Source organism: Narcine bancroftii, chromosome 5 (assembly GCF_036971445.1).
Source record: "Narcine bancroftii isolate sNarBan1 chromosome 5, sNarBan1.hap1, whole genome shotgun sequence".
NCBI lineage: Eukaryota > Metazoa > Chordata > Chondrichthyes > Torpediniformes > Narcinidae > Narcine > Narcine bancroftii.
In genome coordinates, this window is record NC_091473.1 from 235,619,389 (window position 1) to 235,637,144 (window position 17,756).

At 43.4% G+C, this 17,756-nt stretch overlaps 1 protein-coding gene across 4 annotated transcripts in view; it reads right to left on the minus strand.

The window, feature by feature from the left end:
* The window catches only part of itpr3 (inositol 1,4,5-trisphosphate receptor, type 3), a 263,225-nt gene that overhangs the window by 107,791 nt on the left and 137,678 nt on the right, over positions 1 to 17,756 (minus strand). For all 4 annotated transcript variants that reach the window (XR_011358441.1, XM_069941706.1, XM_069941707.1 and 1 more), the window contains exons 18-22: positions 15,559 to 15,741; positions 9,484 to 9,735; positions 7,579 to 7,723; positions 4,634 to 4,778; positions 518 to 714 (exon numbers count right to left, since the gene is read on the minus strand). Coding sequence is in view for 3 of the 4 variants with exons in the window: in XM_069941706.1 (XP_069797807.1) it covers positions 518 to 714; positions 4,634 to 4,778; positions 7,579 to 7,723; positions 9,484 to 9,735; positions 15,559 to 15,741 (922 nt within the window). In the remaining variant the exon portion in view is untranslated. The remainder of the gene's footprint in view (positions 1 to 517; positions 715 to 4,633; positions 4,779 to 7,578; positions 7,724 to 9,483; positions 9,736 to 15,558; positions 15,742 to 17,756) is intronic.

The following is a 17,756-nucleotide window of genomic DNA, read 5'->3' on the forward strand; positions in this document are numbered from 1 at the left end:
GGCGCCAAGATGCACGGTTTGAGGCGTTATCAGCCCACTGGCGGTGGTCAATGTGGCAGGCACTAAGAGATTTCTTTAGGCAGTCCTTGTACCTTTTCTTTGGTGCACCTCTGTCACGGTGGCCAGTGGAGAGCTCGCCATATAATACGATCTTGGGAAGGCGATGGTCCTCCATTCTGGAGACGTGACCCATCCAGCGCAGCTGGATCTTCAGCAACGCCTCAAATTACCAACAATTTTCCACTCATCATCTTTCATCTTTAAATGATTGAATGCCTCAAAATTTGACATTCAGACGAGGCAAATAATACAATATTTCATTGGAAGCTTGCATTGAGAAAGGTTTTTTGAATAATTTATTTGGTTAAAATTTTTCACAGTTCAAATCCGTTGCCAGAATTGTAACATTTCCTTTTGTATTGGTATGACGTTCAAAATACTCAAATAGTTTCAGATCAACAACCTGATATCACGGATAAAAGTGAAAAATCAATGTAGCATCAGTGCTTTTTCATACCTGTAAAATCTCCAAGATTTTCAATTTTGTGTCCATCACTGTGATGTTTTTACTATCAGGAATATCTTTCGACTTTATTGGCAGCTCTACGCTGGGACTGGGAGTTGGAACAGGATTAAAGAGAGATTGTTTTCTATTTAGAACCATCGTGGATACAATGTGTCCAACTCCATGGATGGATTTCTTCATACTTTTCCCTGAAATATGGGAAGGAGGTAGGCATGAATGGAAGCACACAAGATTATTTAAGTACCTCAAACAGCAGTTTTTGCTTGTTAAATCAGCAATTGGATGGAACTGACGTTTGAATAATATCAGCTAAATTCTGCAGCATTTCTTCCTTGTACTGATAAATGATGCTTTTCTGAAAATTGTAAATTTACTAGGTGCAGATGCAAAATTTATCAGCTCTTTTGAAACAAAAGATTTCATCTTCAAAGGGTAATTGGACACATTCATGGTTAGTAAGGCTTTGTATGGATGAATTGCTGGCAAATGGGACCGGCCAGTCAGAATGAATGGGCCTGCTCTACACTCTGTGATTCTTGTCAATTGCGGCAGTTCTGAAGCAATTTTAAACACGAGAAGGATTTTGAACACCTTAAAAAATAATAGTTCAAGAGTGAAGGAAATGTTTTGTTATGTCAGCAATGAGTTATCTCTTTCACTTAGATTTGAGTTTCTTGCTATTACACAATTTAAAAAAAAAACAGTTGGACGCGTTTGATACTATAGATGAAGGAATAGCTGATATGATACAACTCCGATTATCCAAAATGGTCGGGATCGGACCTATTTCGGATAACTGAATTTTTTGGATAATTGGTCATTTTTTAAAAACAGCCCAGTAGCAACAGCAAATTGCTTGTATCAATGTTTAAATGACAACAAGCAACAGGGAAGACTTTTTAAGCATTTCTCACCAAAAAAAATAAATGTGGTCACAGCTGATCTCCGGCACATCCCCAACGCCACCACCCATCACCAAGAATTCCCAACTGCTGCCTCCGATTCCCGACACATCCCCACATCCCCATGGAGGTTTCCCAGGCCACTGGAACACTCACTGGGGAATCAACAGGCTCCTGTCTCCCCTGGGTCTTGTTCCAGCAGGGGGCGCTCTGGCTTTGTGTCCTGGTTCTCGATGTTGGAGACCGACACAGACCTGTCTTCACTTGCACACACTCCACCTCTCAACCACTGCTGCCGATCACCAACACATCCCCACTGAGGTCCTGACCAACTCCTGCACAGGAGCCTGAGGAGGGGAGTAGCTTGGGGGTGGGAGGGTGGGGGGAGAGAGCAGGGGAAGTGACCACTTACCCTGCATTTTCAGCTCAGCAGCACCTCTGAACCAACTGTGCTCTCACAGTGTCACCAGAGCTCCCGATGCCCAACTGGGAACCAACTGGGCGGGGGGAGAGAGGGCGGGGGGAGAGAGGGCGGGGGGAGAGAGGGCGGGGGGAGAGAGGGCGGGGGGAGAGAGGGCGGGGGGAGAGAGGGCGGGGGGAGAGAGGGCGGGGGGAGAGAGGGCGGGGGGAGAGAGGGCGGGGGGAGAGAGGGCGGGGGGAGAGAGGGCGGGGGGAGAGAGGGCGGGGGGAGAGAGGGCGGGGGGAGAGAGGGCGGGGGGAGAGAGGGCGGGGGGAGAGAGGGCGGGGGGAGAGAGGGCGGGGGGAGAGAGGGCGGGGGGAGAGAGGGCGGGGGGAGAGAGGGCGGGGGGAGAGAGGGCGGGGGGAGAGAGGGCGGGGGGAGAGAGGGCGGGGGGAGAGAGGGCGGGGGAGAGAGGGCGGGGGAGAGAGGGCGGGGGAGAGAGGGCGGGGGAGAGAGGGCGGGGGAGAGAGGGCGGGGGAGAGAGGGCGGGGGAGAGAGGGCGGGGGAGAGAGGGCGGGGGAGAGAGGGCGGGGGAGAGAGGGCGGGGGAGAGAGGGCGGGGGAGAGAGGGCGGGGGAGAGAGGGCGGGGGAGAGAGGGCGGGGGAGAGAGGGCGGGGGAGAGAGGGCGGGGGAGAGAGGGCGGGGGAGAGAGGGCGGGGGAGAGAGGGCGGGGGAGAGAGGGCGGGGGAGAGAGGGCGGGGGAGAGAGGGCGGGGGAGAGAGGGCGGGGGAGAGAGGGCGGGGGAGAGAGGGCGGGGGAGAGAGGGCGGGGGAGAGAGGGCGGGGGAGAGAGGGCGGGGGAGAGAGGGCGGGGGAGAGAGGGCGGGGGAGAGAGGGCGGGGGAGAGAGGGCGGGGGAGAGAGGGCGGGGGAGAGAGGGCGGGGGAGAGAGGGCGGGGGAGAGAGGGCGGGGGAGAGAGGGCGGGGGAGAGAGGGCGGGGGAGAGAGGGCGGGGGAGGGAGGGCGGGGGAGGGAGGGCGGGGGAGAGAGGGCGGGGGAGAGAGGGCGGGGGAGAGAGGGCGGGGGAGAGAGGGCGGGGGAGAGAGGGAGGGGGAGAGAGGGAGGGGGAGAGAGGGAGGGGGAGAGAGGGAGGTGGAGAGAAGAGGGGGAATGGTGGGATAGGAATGCCACTGAGCCAGAGATCCCGCTCCTGTCCTTGAAGACGCCGGGACAAGGGATTCTTCCAACCACTTGCAACTGGGAGTCGTGGCATATAGTTTGTGAGGGAGAGTTGGGCAGAAAAGTCAATAGAAGGTAAAGAAGAAATGGAAAGAGAGAGGTGAGGGAGTTATCTGAAACGAGGACAATCAGCGTTCTAATTTCGTGGTGGGTGAATTTTTTTTTCAACCCGTGAGGTCAGTTTGGCTCCAAAAACAAAATTGGATAAACGATAATTTCCGATTGTTTCCGATATCCTCATATATCCGAAATTTTTCGGAGGTGAACAGACGTCACTTCTTGGGACAAAATAAATTTTGGATAAATGAAAATTTTGGATAATCGGATTTTGGATATTCAGAGTTGTACTGTAGTTGCCTTACTATTACACATGGCACAAGTAGGCCGGAAGTGCAGGTGAAGAACATGTAAATGTGATACAAAGCACTTGAAAGCAAAGTCTTTTTCACATTTATAATGAAGCAAAACAGAGGTATACAAATAATAATTATTTCATTTAAATGGTAACTGTCCAGAACTTATGAAATTCTGCACTCAGTATTTGTAGCAAAATATTTGAATTGAATTGAAAATTTTATTTAAATATCACATTTTAAACACAACGGAAAGTTGCTCCGAAGTGCTGTACAGCAATTAATAAAAGAATGTGCAATGCACAAAATCAACAAACACAAAAGACTGGACATTGGACAAGTGTGTCATTTCACAGAATACTAATGGGTCGGAGTGGTGACAGGTGACCTAAACACACTGGCGCAACCAGCTCAACCCGTGCCCTATAAACCCAATCTATCTGAGCAGGCGTTACAGCTCCCTTGACCACCATGACAAAAGCGAGGCCAAGAATTTTATCTGAGGTCAGGGGAATCAATACAAATTTGAAGCTTATCATTTGCTAGACATTCTGCTATTTTGATAAAGGTATTGATGTACAGAAACAGATGTAAAGATGTAAAGATATGCAATAATGTATGAATGGACTGCACTATATTCATGATCAACACTGATGACACAAGCTAGCAGTGAACTGGGACAGAGCTGGGAAGAGCATTGAAGAACACACTATTGCAATTCTTCATTCCATTGAAATTGGGCTGTTATTTAAGACTATGCTTTATATTATGCATGCACTGATTTTCCTTCCAGTTATTCAGGATCCTTGTTGAAAATATTTCCCCAATTCCTTCTGGCTGAGATCCTGAGATAGATAGAAAAGTTCCCTTCTAGTATTAGGTGGCTGCTTCATTAAAGTATGTAAGTCAATGATCAACAGAATGTTTTGATGTTAGAATGGTGAATTAGTAGAGGATGGAGGGGTCAAGGTTGCCAGAAATGTTAGAAGCAGGGCAATATAACCAAAAAACACTATCGTTCAATCCAAAACTAGGGAAGGTTGATCTTCCAGAAACATTATGTGATCAAGAGTATGTTCCAGGCTGAGAGAACTTTCCAAATATAAGTAGTAAGTTCATTTCCACCCCCCCCCCCCCCCCACATTGTCCATTGGGAAAGGAGTCACATCTAAAATAGACACTAGTCAAACAAAATGATTAGTTTGAAATGCCTACCAGTGCCCTCATCGTGATACATCACATCTGTAATGTTGGGATCTTGAATACAATCTATAATACCAAGGAGTGTCTTGGTCAGTCTCAAGAGCTCAACAAAGCTGTAGAAACCAAAATAAATCAGATGTCTTGCCAAGCTGACCACCTTGAATAGAAAGCAAAATAGGAAGATCAGTGATATTTCATTGGACAATGCAAACACAAAGGCTAAACTTAATTCCTTACTTTGCAGGATAAATTATTTGGTCCACATAACACATGTATTGAAGGAATAATTTTGGCATCATTCCTCTTTTGTGCAAAGATAGTCAGCAAAACCCTTTCCAAAGTGCTTCAACTGCATGCACAGGTGACGTTTTAGTTTTTGATCAGCCCTACTTCTTTCCTCTTACTTAGATTTTCTTTTATTGACTTACCTTTTTAATCACCTTATCTCATTGGTTTCATGATACATAAATGATTTTTGACAACTTTAACGTATGGCTATGCCATGCCAAGCTTTGTCGCTGATAAATTGCCCAGCAATTTGTAGGAAGCTGATGCACCAATCAATAATGACCACTGCAGAAATTCTAAGCTATTAAAACACAATTTTAAAGTTCTTTGATTTTCCTTGCAAGATTTGGACATGTTCTTCATTCATTTTATGATTTTCTTTGCTTTCTCTTGATCTTCTGTCACATTGTTTAATATTCCTTGAATTTGTCTTTTTTTTAAATATTTAGCTAGAATCTCTCCAACCACATTAGTTCACCCCAGTTGGGGAAGGATGGAATTGGGGCCACATTAGTGAGTCCAGAGTGCAGTACATATGTTTTAAGCTAGATGCTTCTTTGGCTTGGCTTCGTGGACGAAGATTTATGGAGGGGTATGTCCACGTCTGCTGCAGGCTCGTTGGTGACTGACAAGTCCGATGCGGGACAGGCAGGCACGGTTGCAGCGGTTGCAAGGGAAAATTGGTTGGTTGGGGTTGGGTGTTGGGTTTTTCCTCCTTTGTCTTTTGTCAGTGAGGTGGGCTCTATGGTCTTCTTGAAAGGAGGTTGCTGCCCGCCAAACTGTGAGGCGGCAAGATGCACGGTATATATATATGTAATATATGTATTAAGCTAGATGCACTTTACATCTAGTTGGCACACGAAAAATGACCCTATGCATTCGAATAAGTTTGCCCACCTTCATCGAAATTTTTTTTGTTTTTGTATAGAAATAAATTACGAACATGCATTTTAGATTTTTTTGCATCTTTAATACATAATTATGTAAATCGTGCAAATTGCTTTTAAGTGTTCTGATTATCACAGAGGATTAGAATTAATTCAGACATTTGTAATAGCAGCAGGCAGTCAAAGATATCAGGGTGTTCCAGAAACAGGGTTTTAGTATCTGCCATCGAGGGCCCAATTACTTCACTGGATGGCCAAGGCAGGAACACCTGGAGGACTTTCGGCGTGGGGAGGAGAGGAAGGGTTGCAGGAACAGCAAGTTTGACTGTTTCCTTAAAAACACTCAAAGCTGGAGAAACTCAGCGGGTCAAGCAGCGTCCTTTATAAAGCAAAAGTAAAAATACAGAACCGACGTTTTGGGCTTGAGGCCTTCATCAATGTCAGTAAGCATCCAAACAAAAGAGTAGAGGAGTGAAAGGGTGGTCACAAGGCAGAAGGTGATAAGAGGAGAAGGGAGGGAGGGGACTTCAAGGGGAGGAGGGATGGTGAGATGGAGGGAGAAGAAATGGAAAGGGGAAGGGAAGAGGGGAGGGGGAAGAAGACACAGGTTAGCAGAAACCGGAAAAGTCAATGTTAATGCCATCTGGCTGGATAATGCCCAGATGGAAAATAAGGTGCTGTTTCTCCAATTTGCGGGCGATCTTGATGAGTCAGTAAGCCCATGGACAGACATGTGAGTGTGCGAGGGTGACACAGAACTGAAATGGTTGGCTAATGGGAGGTCTATGTTTCTGTTGCGGATGGAGCGCAGGTGCTCAGCAAAGCGAAGCAATCTTCCAATTTGCACCCAGTCTCTCCGATGTAGAGAAGACCACAAAGGGAGCACTGGGTACAGTAAATCAGTCCATTCACTTGAGAAGCCTGTTTGGAGTCACGGACTGTGAGAAAGGAGGTGCGGGCACAAGTGTGGCACCTCATGAGGCAACAGGGAAAGGTGCCAAGGGGGCAATTGGTGGGGAGGGACTAGTGCTCGAGGGAGTCATGGAGGGTGCAGTCCCTACGGAAGACAGAGAGGAGAGGAAAGGAGAGGGGAAGACATGTTTGGTAAGCCCCAAAGACAATTTCCCGCCTGTGCTCCAATAACAGAATATAAACAAAAGAGTAAGCACTTTGATGTTTTAAGTTTTTAAATGTTATTCTAAATTTTGGATACATTGAAGCACATTCCAAATCCTTATTGATTTTAAGAACAGGTGGACCACAATTTTGCCAGTTGTCCACGTTTTCAGTCATTTTGTGGGTAGTATTTATTGGCACCACCGTGTACTTCATCAGACTGGAACTTGCCACCGTTGACAAGGGCAAAATCTGAGGGAGCTTGTGTTCTTCGTTAATACAGTGACAATGAATCAGAAGCTGATTTTGAAACTTAAGATCTCTTAACCTCATCATGTTCTTTTCTAAATTCTTCATCAGCCTCTAGATTTTTTGCAATTCCTTATCCTCACCTCTGCAGTTTTGGTTCCCTTGCTGAAGCAAGGATTTGCTGGTATTGAAGGGTGCCACAATTGTGCCCGCACCTCCTTTCACACAGTTGGTGACTCCGAACAGGCCCCTCAAGTGATTTTTACTGCACCAGACAGATGAGGGGAACTGCCCTGTCAGGAGCAACTAAAGAAATTAGTTTTGAATTCTTTTGGCATTTAGAAGAGTTAAGGATGATGCTATTGAAACAAATAATGTCCCTTAAAGGCATGACAGGGTAGATTTAAAAACCATTACCTCATATGTGAGCTTATTCTTTCCCTCATCAGAAAATGGAAGGGAATCATTCACCACGTTATTGAGGTAATCTTCCATAAATTCCATCGTATGAGCAAATTTGTTCTTCTTATCATCCCGTGAGTCATTTAAATTTGAATCATAACTGCAACGGAAAATTACTTTCGTATTAACTTTGCTCTCACTACCAGCTATTCATATTCACTGTGTTGTCATGTTTTTGCTGTCTGAATTGTGTATTCGTGTTCATATGGAATGGTTATATTGACAACTGGCAGGACGGGCATCTTAAAAGAAAGAAAATAACTGGCTAAAGCTTAATTGAAAAGCAAAGGTCTATTAATACACCCCTATCGTATGGACACATGGGTTGAATTGCAGTCATGTGCCAAGTGTGATACTAGGAGATGTACATCTCTCAAAAGTAATATCCAATTTGGTGTTCTGCCACTTGCTCACTGGAGTGATATCTCAATTTTAACTCCTCATTATTTGTAGAATTAGTACTTTATTCATTGAAATGAAGACAATTAGAAGCGTATACATTTTTTTTAAACGAAATGATCACTGTTAAAAAAAAAAAATCGCCAATCCAACTTTTTTTTCCACCGAGATGTAAATAAAGATGTGGTCTCTCCTTCAAATAATGGTTTTAGAAATATAATTTTTTTTTCTATATTTGTTTTCCCTCTGTTTTTTTTTGTTCCCGCCATTCTCAACGGGGGCCACATTACATTTAAGTAAAAGCCTAGTTTCCTTTTCACCTCACGTAAGATGAATATTTTTGTGTAGTCGGTAGGAAAGGAGAATGGAAAAAACCAAAACTTGACTGCGACACAGGGATGGGAGCCCATAAACTTTGACCAGTGTTCAGTGGTGATGAGGTGGGGGGGAGTGGGGGAAGGAGGTGAGGGGTGGCTATAGCCAAAAAAAGGTTGAGAATGGCAGTTTTATTCACTCCTATTATGATCTTTAACTCCCTGATTTAACTCTAATTTCTTTCCTATTATAGTAAAACCCCTAGTATCTGGAATTCAAGCCACCAGCAGCCTCAAGCAATCAGTAAAAGCAAGGAAAATAAACAAGTAAATAAACAGATAAACAAATAAATAAATAAGAATGAAATAACAGTTTAAAAATACGTAATTTTAAATTTGTAAAAGTAAATATTCTCTGAATTAACAAACTTCGGGTGAAGATGAGAGGGAGGAAACAGCAGAGATCAAGGAGAGGAGGGATGGCAAGGTGAAAGGGCAGGGAAAGTGGGGGGAGGAGAACTGGAAAGGGAAAGGGGGGAAGGGCTAGCAGGAACCAGAAAAGTCCATGTCAAAGCCATCTGGCTGGAGAATGCCCAGATGGAAAATAAAGTGTTCCTCCTCCAATTTGTGGGTGGCCTTGGTGAAGCAGTAAGGCCATGGGCGGACATGTGATTATGGGAGTGTGAAACAGAACTGAAATGGTTGGCTAATGGGAAGTCTATGATGACGGGAGCAAATATTCAGCCAGCGGAGTGCCTTGGTCGTGCTTTGCTCACAGCAGCTATTGAAATAAAATTGTGTTTAAATGAAATGGCGTCGCCCAGCAGAAAGACCTGGCAAATGCTGGTTGCCATTGGGGTGACTCTCTTAAAGTGTCACCCTATCCCTGCTTAGTAAGAGTTGCCTAGGTCACAGGCTTCATCTGTAAACTTGGTTGGTTGGGTTGGTGGGGGGAGGGGGGGGTTAATTATCTATAATGTTATGACTAGTCTTTCAGGTGACTCTGTGGAGGGGGAGGAATCTGCAGCTCATAGAAATCTATTGCAATTTCTAAGATATAGTGTGCTCCCTGGATGACACAACACATACTCATGATTCTTCAAACATTTACCTACAACAAATAAATAGGATGAGATGATGGTCTTACTCTTTGATAGTAATTGCTGTCGGTATTTCAGTCCAGAGTCGAGCAAATTTTACTGGTGTTACCAGTTCCTGGGGGTCACGAATGACATGAACGTGCAACATCAGGTTGCAGAAAGAAGCGCGGATATCGAATGGCAATGTTTCATCAGCCATGCATAGAAATATCAGATCTACACCCAGTTGCTTTGAAATCTCACCGATTGCCAGATACTGACGATCCAGACAAATCATTGCAAAGAGCTTCAGCTGACACCTGAAACAAATGTGTTGAGACATATCAAAAATGTGCTCCAGGAACCTTCTTTGGCTCCAACAACATCCTTCGGTAATACACATTTTCCATTGCAAGATACTTAGAACAGGTCAATCAGCCCTCTCCTGTCCCAGCAAATCATCCCATCTGTCCCATTCCCCCCTTCCCTTATTTCTAAAAGTTATTTTGTCTTGTAGGTCACTTGCCAACACTGAAGGTACTTTAAAGTTGGCCGGCAAAAACAATTCTGAAGAAACTAAGCAGGTCAAACTGTTATGGAGTCCAGAATACCCCCAAAACCAGCAGCATTAGATATGCACCACAACACAGGGTTACTTAAACAAAAGTAGTTTTTAATTATAATTGAACAAGAAAACAGAAATGAACTTTAACTTATTACTTAATCCACTTACTTAACCTACTTAATGCCCCCCCACCCCTCTAATACTAAGCGCAGGTGAGTGTAATGCATATTTAAGATTAGAAAAGTTCTTGGGATCATAGCCCAATCTCACTGGTTGCAGGCAATTCTTGTACTGTTCACAGAAGTTAGCATTAACCAAGTTCACCAGCCTTGGGTGCTTAACAGGCAAATGGAGGGTTCTTGCTGGTCTTCAGAGAGAGATTCCTTTTTCAGGACATCCGCAACTGATTCCTTCTCAATCAGTCTTGCTGACGAAACTTGCCCCCTTCAGGATTCTCCGGATGATCCTCTTTCTTTCAGGTCACCTTTCTGACTGCCAGTCTTCTCCTTTGACCAAGCAGCCTTCCAAAGTTTGCCAGCTTTGTCCTTCTGGAACTGATTTCTGTGTCCTCTCTCTCCCTCTCTCTCTCCCTCTCTCTCTGTTTCACACCCTCCCTCTCTGAGAGCAAAACTCTTTTCCTCTGCCTGCAAAGATCACATGCTCTCCGAGGCAAGCTGCTGTCGATACTTCATTGCCTCCTGCAAAAAGCATTCTGCAAAAGTCCTGCAAATATTCTGTTTTAAAATGTGTGATCAAGCTGCTCTAACAATTCCTACCAAACCACCTCTAAATACTCTGTCACAAAACAATGTACTTTATATAGCAAAGATAAAGATAATTAACAAACTTTTCAGGCTTGAGCCCTTCATCCAGGAATGAGCAAAATGTAGGCAGGTGCCTGAAATGTTGGTTATGGAATGGGGTGAACTGCTGAACTCCTGTATTCCTGATAACCTGGTTCCATCCAGTCCTACTGTACCTGTGGCCCCCTAACCTTGTAGGAAGCCTCTAACGCCTTGACCCTTTCCCAGAAAGCCAGGGTCATGACATAGGACAAGGTCCCCGTCCATTGTGAATAAAAGCCTGTCAATCAGTGACTCTATCTCAGCCTCTCAAGTTATTGCATCATATATAGTGTACTTTGCTATATAATGCTGAGTTTCTCCAAAATTGTGTTTTTACTTCAATCATGGTGTCGGCAGACCGTCATGTTTTTCTCCTTACAGTGGCCAGTTACCAGTACCATCTTTTGGATGTGGGAGGAAACCAGATCAACCAGCAGAAAGTCACACAACCACGGGGAGAATGTGCAAACTCTCAAGACAGCTGCCAAGGCCATAAGCTGATCTCTGCAGCTGTTAAATAGCAGCACCCCCTTTCAGTAATTTTCCACTTTCTTTTCCACATCAGTCTGTTGACTCTCATTGCAAGCCTGACAACCATTATTGATCAAAGAGAACTTTTATTAAAGGCCATATTCATCAAGATATTGTAATTCATTTAAATAGATTTAGTTCAAATAAAATTGTTACACCTATTATTATTGCAACAATATTTGCTTACTGTCAACAGCATCAATCTAAAAATACCTCATGACGGAAACTATATAAATTATTCAATATAAAAACACTTAGGACAAATACATCCAAAAGTAAATAACTAGATAATCAGTAAGATTAAGAATCTAACTAAACATGAGAAGGCCAGCACTTTGCAGGGACACATTGGGTTACAAATGATCTGAGTTTTGTAAATATTTTTGAAGGTTTTTCAAGACTAATATTAAAATTAATTAAATGTTCATGATAAGAGGATAATAACACACTTTGTTTTCCTGGATTTCCAAAAGGCATTTAATAAGGTACTGCCTACAAGACAAGTATGTAAGGATGCACAGTGTTGGGGTGATGTATTAGCATGGATAGAGGATTGATAACTAATAGAAAGCAGAGTTGGGACACAGGGGTGCTTTTCTGGTTGGGGATCAGTGGTGAGTGAGGTGTCACAGGGGTCAGAGCTGGGTCCACAATTGTTCACGATATACATTAACAATCTGGAAGATGAGACAGAGTGCAGTGTGTCTGCTGATGTCAAAAATTGAGTGGAAAAGCCAATTGTACAGAGGATACGGAGAGATGTAGATACTTTAAGTGAGTGGGCAATGATCTGGCAGATGGAGTACAATGTTGGTAAATGTGAGGTTATCCACTTTGGAATAAAAAAATAGAAGATCAGATTATTTTAAATTGGCAAGTGATTGCAGCATGCTGCCATGCAGAAGGACTTGGGAGCGCTTGTGCAAGAATCACTGGAGGTTGGTTTGCAGGTGCAGCAGGCGATCAAGAAGGCAAATGGAATGTTAGCCATTGCAAGAGGGATTGAATTCCAGAGCAGAAAGGATATGCTGCAACTGTTCAAAGCACTGGTGAGGCCGCATCTGGAGTACTGCATAAGTTCTGGTCTTCTTACTTGTAGAAGAATGTACTGGCTTTGGAGGCAGTGGAGAGCAGGTTCACCAGATTGTTTCTAGAGATGAGGGGGTTATCCTAGGAGGAAAGATTGTGTTATCTGGGACTGTACTTGCTGGGATTTAGAAGAATGAGAGGAGATCTTATAGAAATTTACAAAATTATGAAAGGCATAGATAAGATATAGGTAGGTAAGTTTTTTCCATTGGTAAGGGAGACTAGAACTAGGGGTCATAAACTCAAGATTCAGGGTAGTAGATTTAGAATGGAGATGAGGAGGAACTGCTTTTCCCAAAGGGTGGTCAATCTATGGAACTTGCTGCCCACTGAAGCAGTGGAGGAGAGGTTGGACAGACTTTTATGATGTGAATGAAATGTTCAATCTCAACAGCAATTGGAGTCTGCCCAACTTCCAGTCCAGACGCCAAAGTGGCAATCCTGCCCATAACAGTGTTGCCACCTATGTGACATAAAAGTCTGTCCATAAAAGTCTAAGGGTATGGGATAAATGGGATATGGGTAGGTTAAGGTGAGCTTTTTATCAGACCAGCCATGATATCATTAAATGGTAGAGCAGTCTCGATGGCCCGGGTGGCCTATTCCTGCTCCCCTTCCTTATAGTCTTAAATTCTTATAATATTCATTGATGGTTAGAATCAGCATACACTTCATTAGTTCAATTACAAATAGCGTTAGTGTGATTATTCAATAGAATGAAAAATTTATAGTAAATGTACATAGTGTCATCGAGTGGGTGATGGACATTAGTGACAAACTGAGAAATCAGCTTCCAGACAGTTCTCTGAAGCTGAACCCTTAAGTTGCCAGACAAACATTACTATTGCCCATTGAGTAAAATGTTGTTCTTGAACGTTGGAATAAATGTGTGCATTTCAGGCTTTAGAAGCATTGAAAGCGCATCTCCCTGGAAACTGTTGCTGGAGCTACTTTTATCTGGACATGAGAAGCAAGAACTTAGTCTCAATATTTGCTGACAAATAGAGAAGAGAGCTGTGAAAGGTTCAAGGCAAGTTAGGAGAATAAGGAAAATGAAAGCAGGAACTTCATATGGTTAATTGTGAAATAATACTGGCAGAATAAAGGGGAATGGCAATTTTTGTTTTATTTTCTTTAAAGTGAGGAAACAATTCAGAAGTATAAATACTGAAAATGTAGTCTATAAATGGATAAAAACATAGAAAACTATTGAAATAATATCCAATAAAAATCAGAAAACAAATAAACATTGGGTGGTGTGGCTGTGAAACACTCTTTCAGCGCCTGTAACATTTCTAAGTTCTCCCCACGATGGTATGGCTTTCATCCACTTGCTTTGGTTACTTCCCACCGTTCAAAAACGTACAGCAGTTGTAGGTTAATTGGTGTGCTGGGGGGGTGGGGGCACGGGCTCATGGGTCCAACAGGCCTGTTACCGTGCTGTGTGTCAAAATCTAAATTTAAAATGTAAAATATTAGTTGAACCATAGTAAGGGTACCATTAAGTACTGGTTATAAAAAGTTACAGACAGTAATCAGTGTAAATGCTCCATGAATATGTCAGAGATGGAAAACCAATAAGAAATCTTTATATTTCAATAGTGCGTGCCCCATAATCACTGTCGTCATCTGTGAAACTTGGCACCCATATTTTTACATCAAGCTCCTACCCGAGTGAGGGATAAACATTGGCCAAGAGATTGGCATAGATACCTTCCTTCGAAACTGAATCAAACACTCAGTTACATATATCTGAGTGGGTAGACTGGATTTTGGATCAACATCTCATATGCATATGTCAGTACAGAAGAGTTTTCAGAGGGAATCTTTGGCTTGGCTTCGCGGAGGAAGATTTATGGAGGGGTATGTCCACGTCTGCTGCAGGCTCGTTGGTGACTGACAAGTCCGATGCGGGACAGGCAGGAATAAGTAAATGCTATTATATACTATTTTAATTTTAATTTCCTCATAGTGGTATAGGAGTTTAGGAAAAACCTCTTTGTAGGCAGTTGGCAAAGAATTAATTCATTGCCACAGAGGCATAATCCAGAGACAAAGACAAAGGAATAAATATTTGAATAAGAATATACAACACTAAGATGGCATGGCAGGATTAATTTGAGACTGCATTTACAAACAACTGACACAGGTATGATCGGATAATGGCTTGCTTCTGAAATATAAATCTTAAATTGTTCTTGTACAGGTTTAATGAAGACTTCTTAGGACAAAATGTGAAAGAGAATTCAATGATCTGAAAACAGAGGAAAGCAGTTTAGTGAGGCCTGCACTACCTGCAACCCTCTTTCTACGCTGATCTTTGTTCTGCAATATGTGGTTGATATTTAAGGGCTTCTGCAATATCTTTTTTAAAAAAAATACAAAGTGTTACTGAAATTCTGCCAAGACCAAAAACGTAGATGGAGCTAAAATTGGTGAGTTTTTTTTTTTAATATACAGTACAACTAAGCTGCAGAAAAAAGATATCCGCCATTAAAGGTGTAAAACATGAAAGTTGGCAGACACCATGAATAAAGTAAATCACAAAGCTGGGAAGTCTCAGCGGCTCAATATATAGCAAAGATAAAGATACATAATCAATGTTTCGGGCTTGAGGCCTTCATCAAGGTATGACCAAAATGTTTGGGCGCCTGCCTACACTTTGTTTGTACTTTGATGAAGGGCTTAAGCCTGAAACGTTGGTAATGTATCTTTATCTTTCCTATATAAAGTGCACTGTATGAGCTGACGAGATCTCCCAGCTTTATGTTTTACTCCACAGTTAAAGATGTTGTTGAAGCAACAAAAAGAAAAACCATAAACTTTTCAACTAAGAAATCATATTTTTCCTATAGATGTTACTTCATCTACCTATGCTCTTGTGCCAACTCAATGTTGACAAGCACCACCACCAAAATCAGTTCAACCTCCTGAAGGCAACATTTGGCTTTGCCATGAGATGATCATCAAATAACTGATTCAAAATGTACTAATTTCTCGATTATATCCGAAGTATACAAAGCATTATTTCAGGAAGTAATCACAAGAAAGAAAAGCACTGGTCTATACCAATCAATAACATTCCTCATCTCTATAAACTGGTCATTAATTACCTGTAATAAGTCAAGACATTTTGATCATGGGCATTGCCAGCTCTCGCCTCTTGGGCAAGTTGTCTGATACTCTTCTCCTGAACTTCATTGGTTTTGTCTGTCCAGATCAGCCAAACTTCATCTTCAAAGTACTCTAAATTCATGTACTCTGGATTCTGTGACATCTCCTTCACGGGCCTCAATCTGAAAAGAAAAATGACACAACAAGACTTCAACATCTCCACTCATTACACGATACTGAAAAATAAGTATCTGAGAACCCCTACAGCAGCTGGGATGCACAAAGAGTAAATGAATAAACGAGCAGATGAAAAATAAAAACATTGCACCAACCTGAAAATAAAAACAGAAAATACAGCAAATGAGCAAGTGGACAAGTACTCCTTGAGAAGATTTCAATACTGATGCTAAATATTTTGTGTCCACTTCAAAAGGTCACTGAGTTCTCTGCTTAATACTTTATTTCACTGTTGATCTTACTTAGAAATAGGAGCAGTTAAGCCCACTAACAAGCTCAGCGGATTCATTTTTTTGTGTGCGACTGTATATGATATAATGAGATACAATTTATTCTTAAACTCAACTGAAAGGCTGTGAAGTATCTCACTCTTTCCATAAAAAACCTTCTGCCTACTGTTTTGAAGGTTCCATTCACTTGTTACAAATACATTATTGCTGTGTTGAATAATGCTTTAATCAAAAGCTGGCACTCGTATGTTGTTTATCCACTTCGTGACAGGTCACCAACAATGTTCAATTCTATTTGGAATATGATGAACAGCACTTCTGTGTTGATGTAGAATAGGAATTGCTTCTACGCCAGGTGATTCTGTCGTTCCCCATTCATGAGGACACATTTTTGGAGCAGCACAGCAACTGCTTCCCAATTTCAACAACCCAGTTCAATCTGAACCTCTGGCATTGTTCATGTGGAGTTTGTACATTCTTCTGATCATTGCATGGGATTCCACAAGTTTCCTCCCACATTCAAAAGGTTTGTAGGTTGATAGATTTTAATTGACTCAGGTAAATTTCCCTTTGTACATGTAGGTGAGCAATAGAATTACATGGAGGTTAATGGAAATGCGCAAATAAAGTGTAATTAGCATTAGGCGAGCTAAGTAGGAGCTTGATGGACTTAGTGGTCTGAAGGGCCCATTTCCTTGCTCAAAGATTTCCAACACTTGTTCTTTTGTTGCAGAAGTAGACTGAAGAATGTTGTGAACTCAACTGATGCCATTATGGGCATCAGTCTTCACTCCATTTAGGACACCTACAAGATGTAGTGTCAATAGAAAGCAGCCTCTGTCCTCAAGGACCCTCACTACCCAGGCCCTGCCCTCTTCACACACACCATCAGGAAGGAAGTACAGGAGTCTGAAGACAAACACCCAATGGTACAAAAACAGCTTCTTCCCCTCTGCCATCTGATTTCTGAATGGAAACTGAACCACAGACACTAACTCACTTCATAGGCATATCTAGGGTTTGCATAGTTGGGGCAGAGAACAAGGGTGCCACTTACAGAGGGGGTGCCACTGTCCTCGCCTTACCTGCCCAATATCGGAGTTCCTAGCCCAATAATAATCTCCATCCTAGGGATGCAGTACTGCACTGCCTGGGCTCACTTGAGTATCCTGGAGCGCCGCTCCCGGCCAGCATCTTATTGGGCTGCTTCGGGGCCATTCCAGCACACAAGCTCAATGCAGATCAATAGGGGGGGAAAAATTGCAGCCTTCCTTACCCATAATCTCCCATACAGCTGGAACTGCTCTACCAGTCTCAGCTCCAGCCAGGGAAACGCAAAGTAGTTCCTGCCATTTTTTCCCATTGATCCTTCATTGAGTCACTCGCACCAATGAGCAGCCCCGAATACTGAAGTGGCCAGGAGAGGTGCCAGAGAGTGGCAGGGCTGTCACAGCCCGCCCCGGCCACCCGCTGACAGATTCGCTGGCTGTTCCCTGACTGCCTACTGACTGTTGTGCCAACAGCCCGCCCAGGCTGGCCTGCCGACAGTCCACCCCAGTCGCCCCGATGGCCTATACATTCAGCCTGCCCCGTCCACCTGCTGACAGCCCGCCCCAACTATCCACAGACAGAAACTCCGACAGTGCACCCTGACCACTCCCGCCGACAGCCCATCCCAGCCAGCCACTGACAGCCCCTCCAACAGCATACCCTGACCACCCCCTGATGAC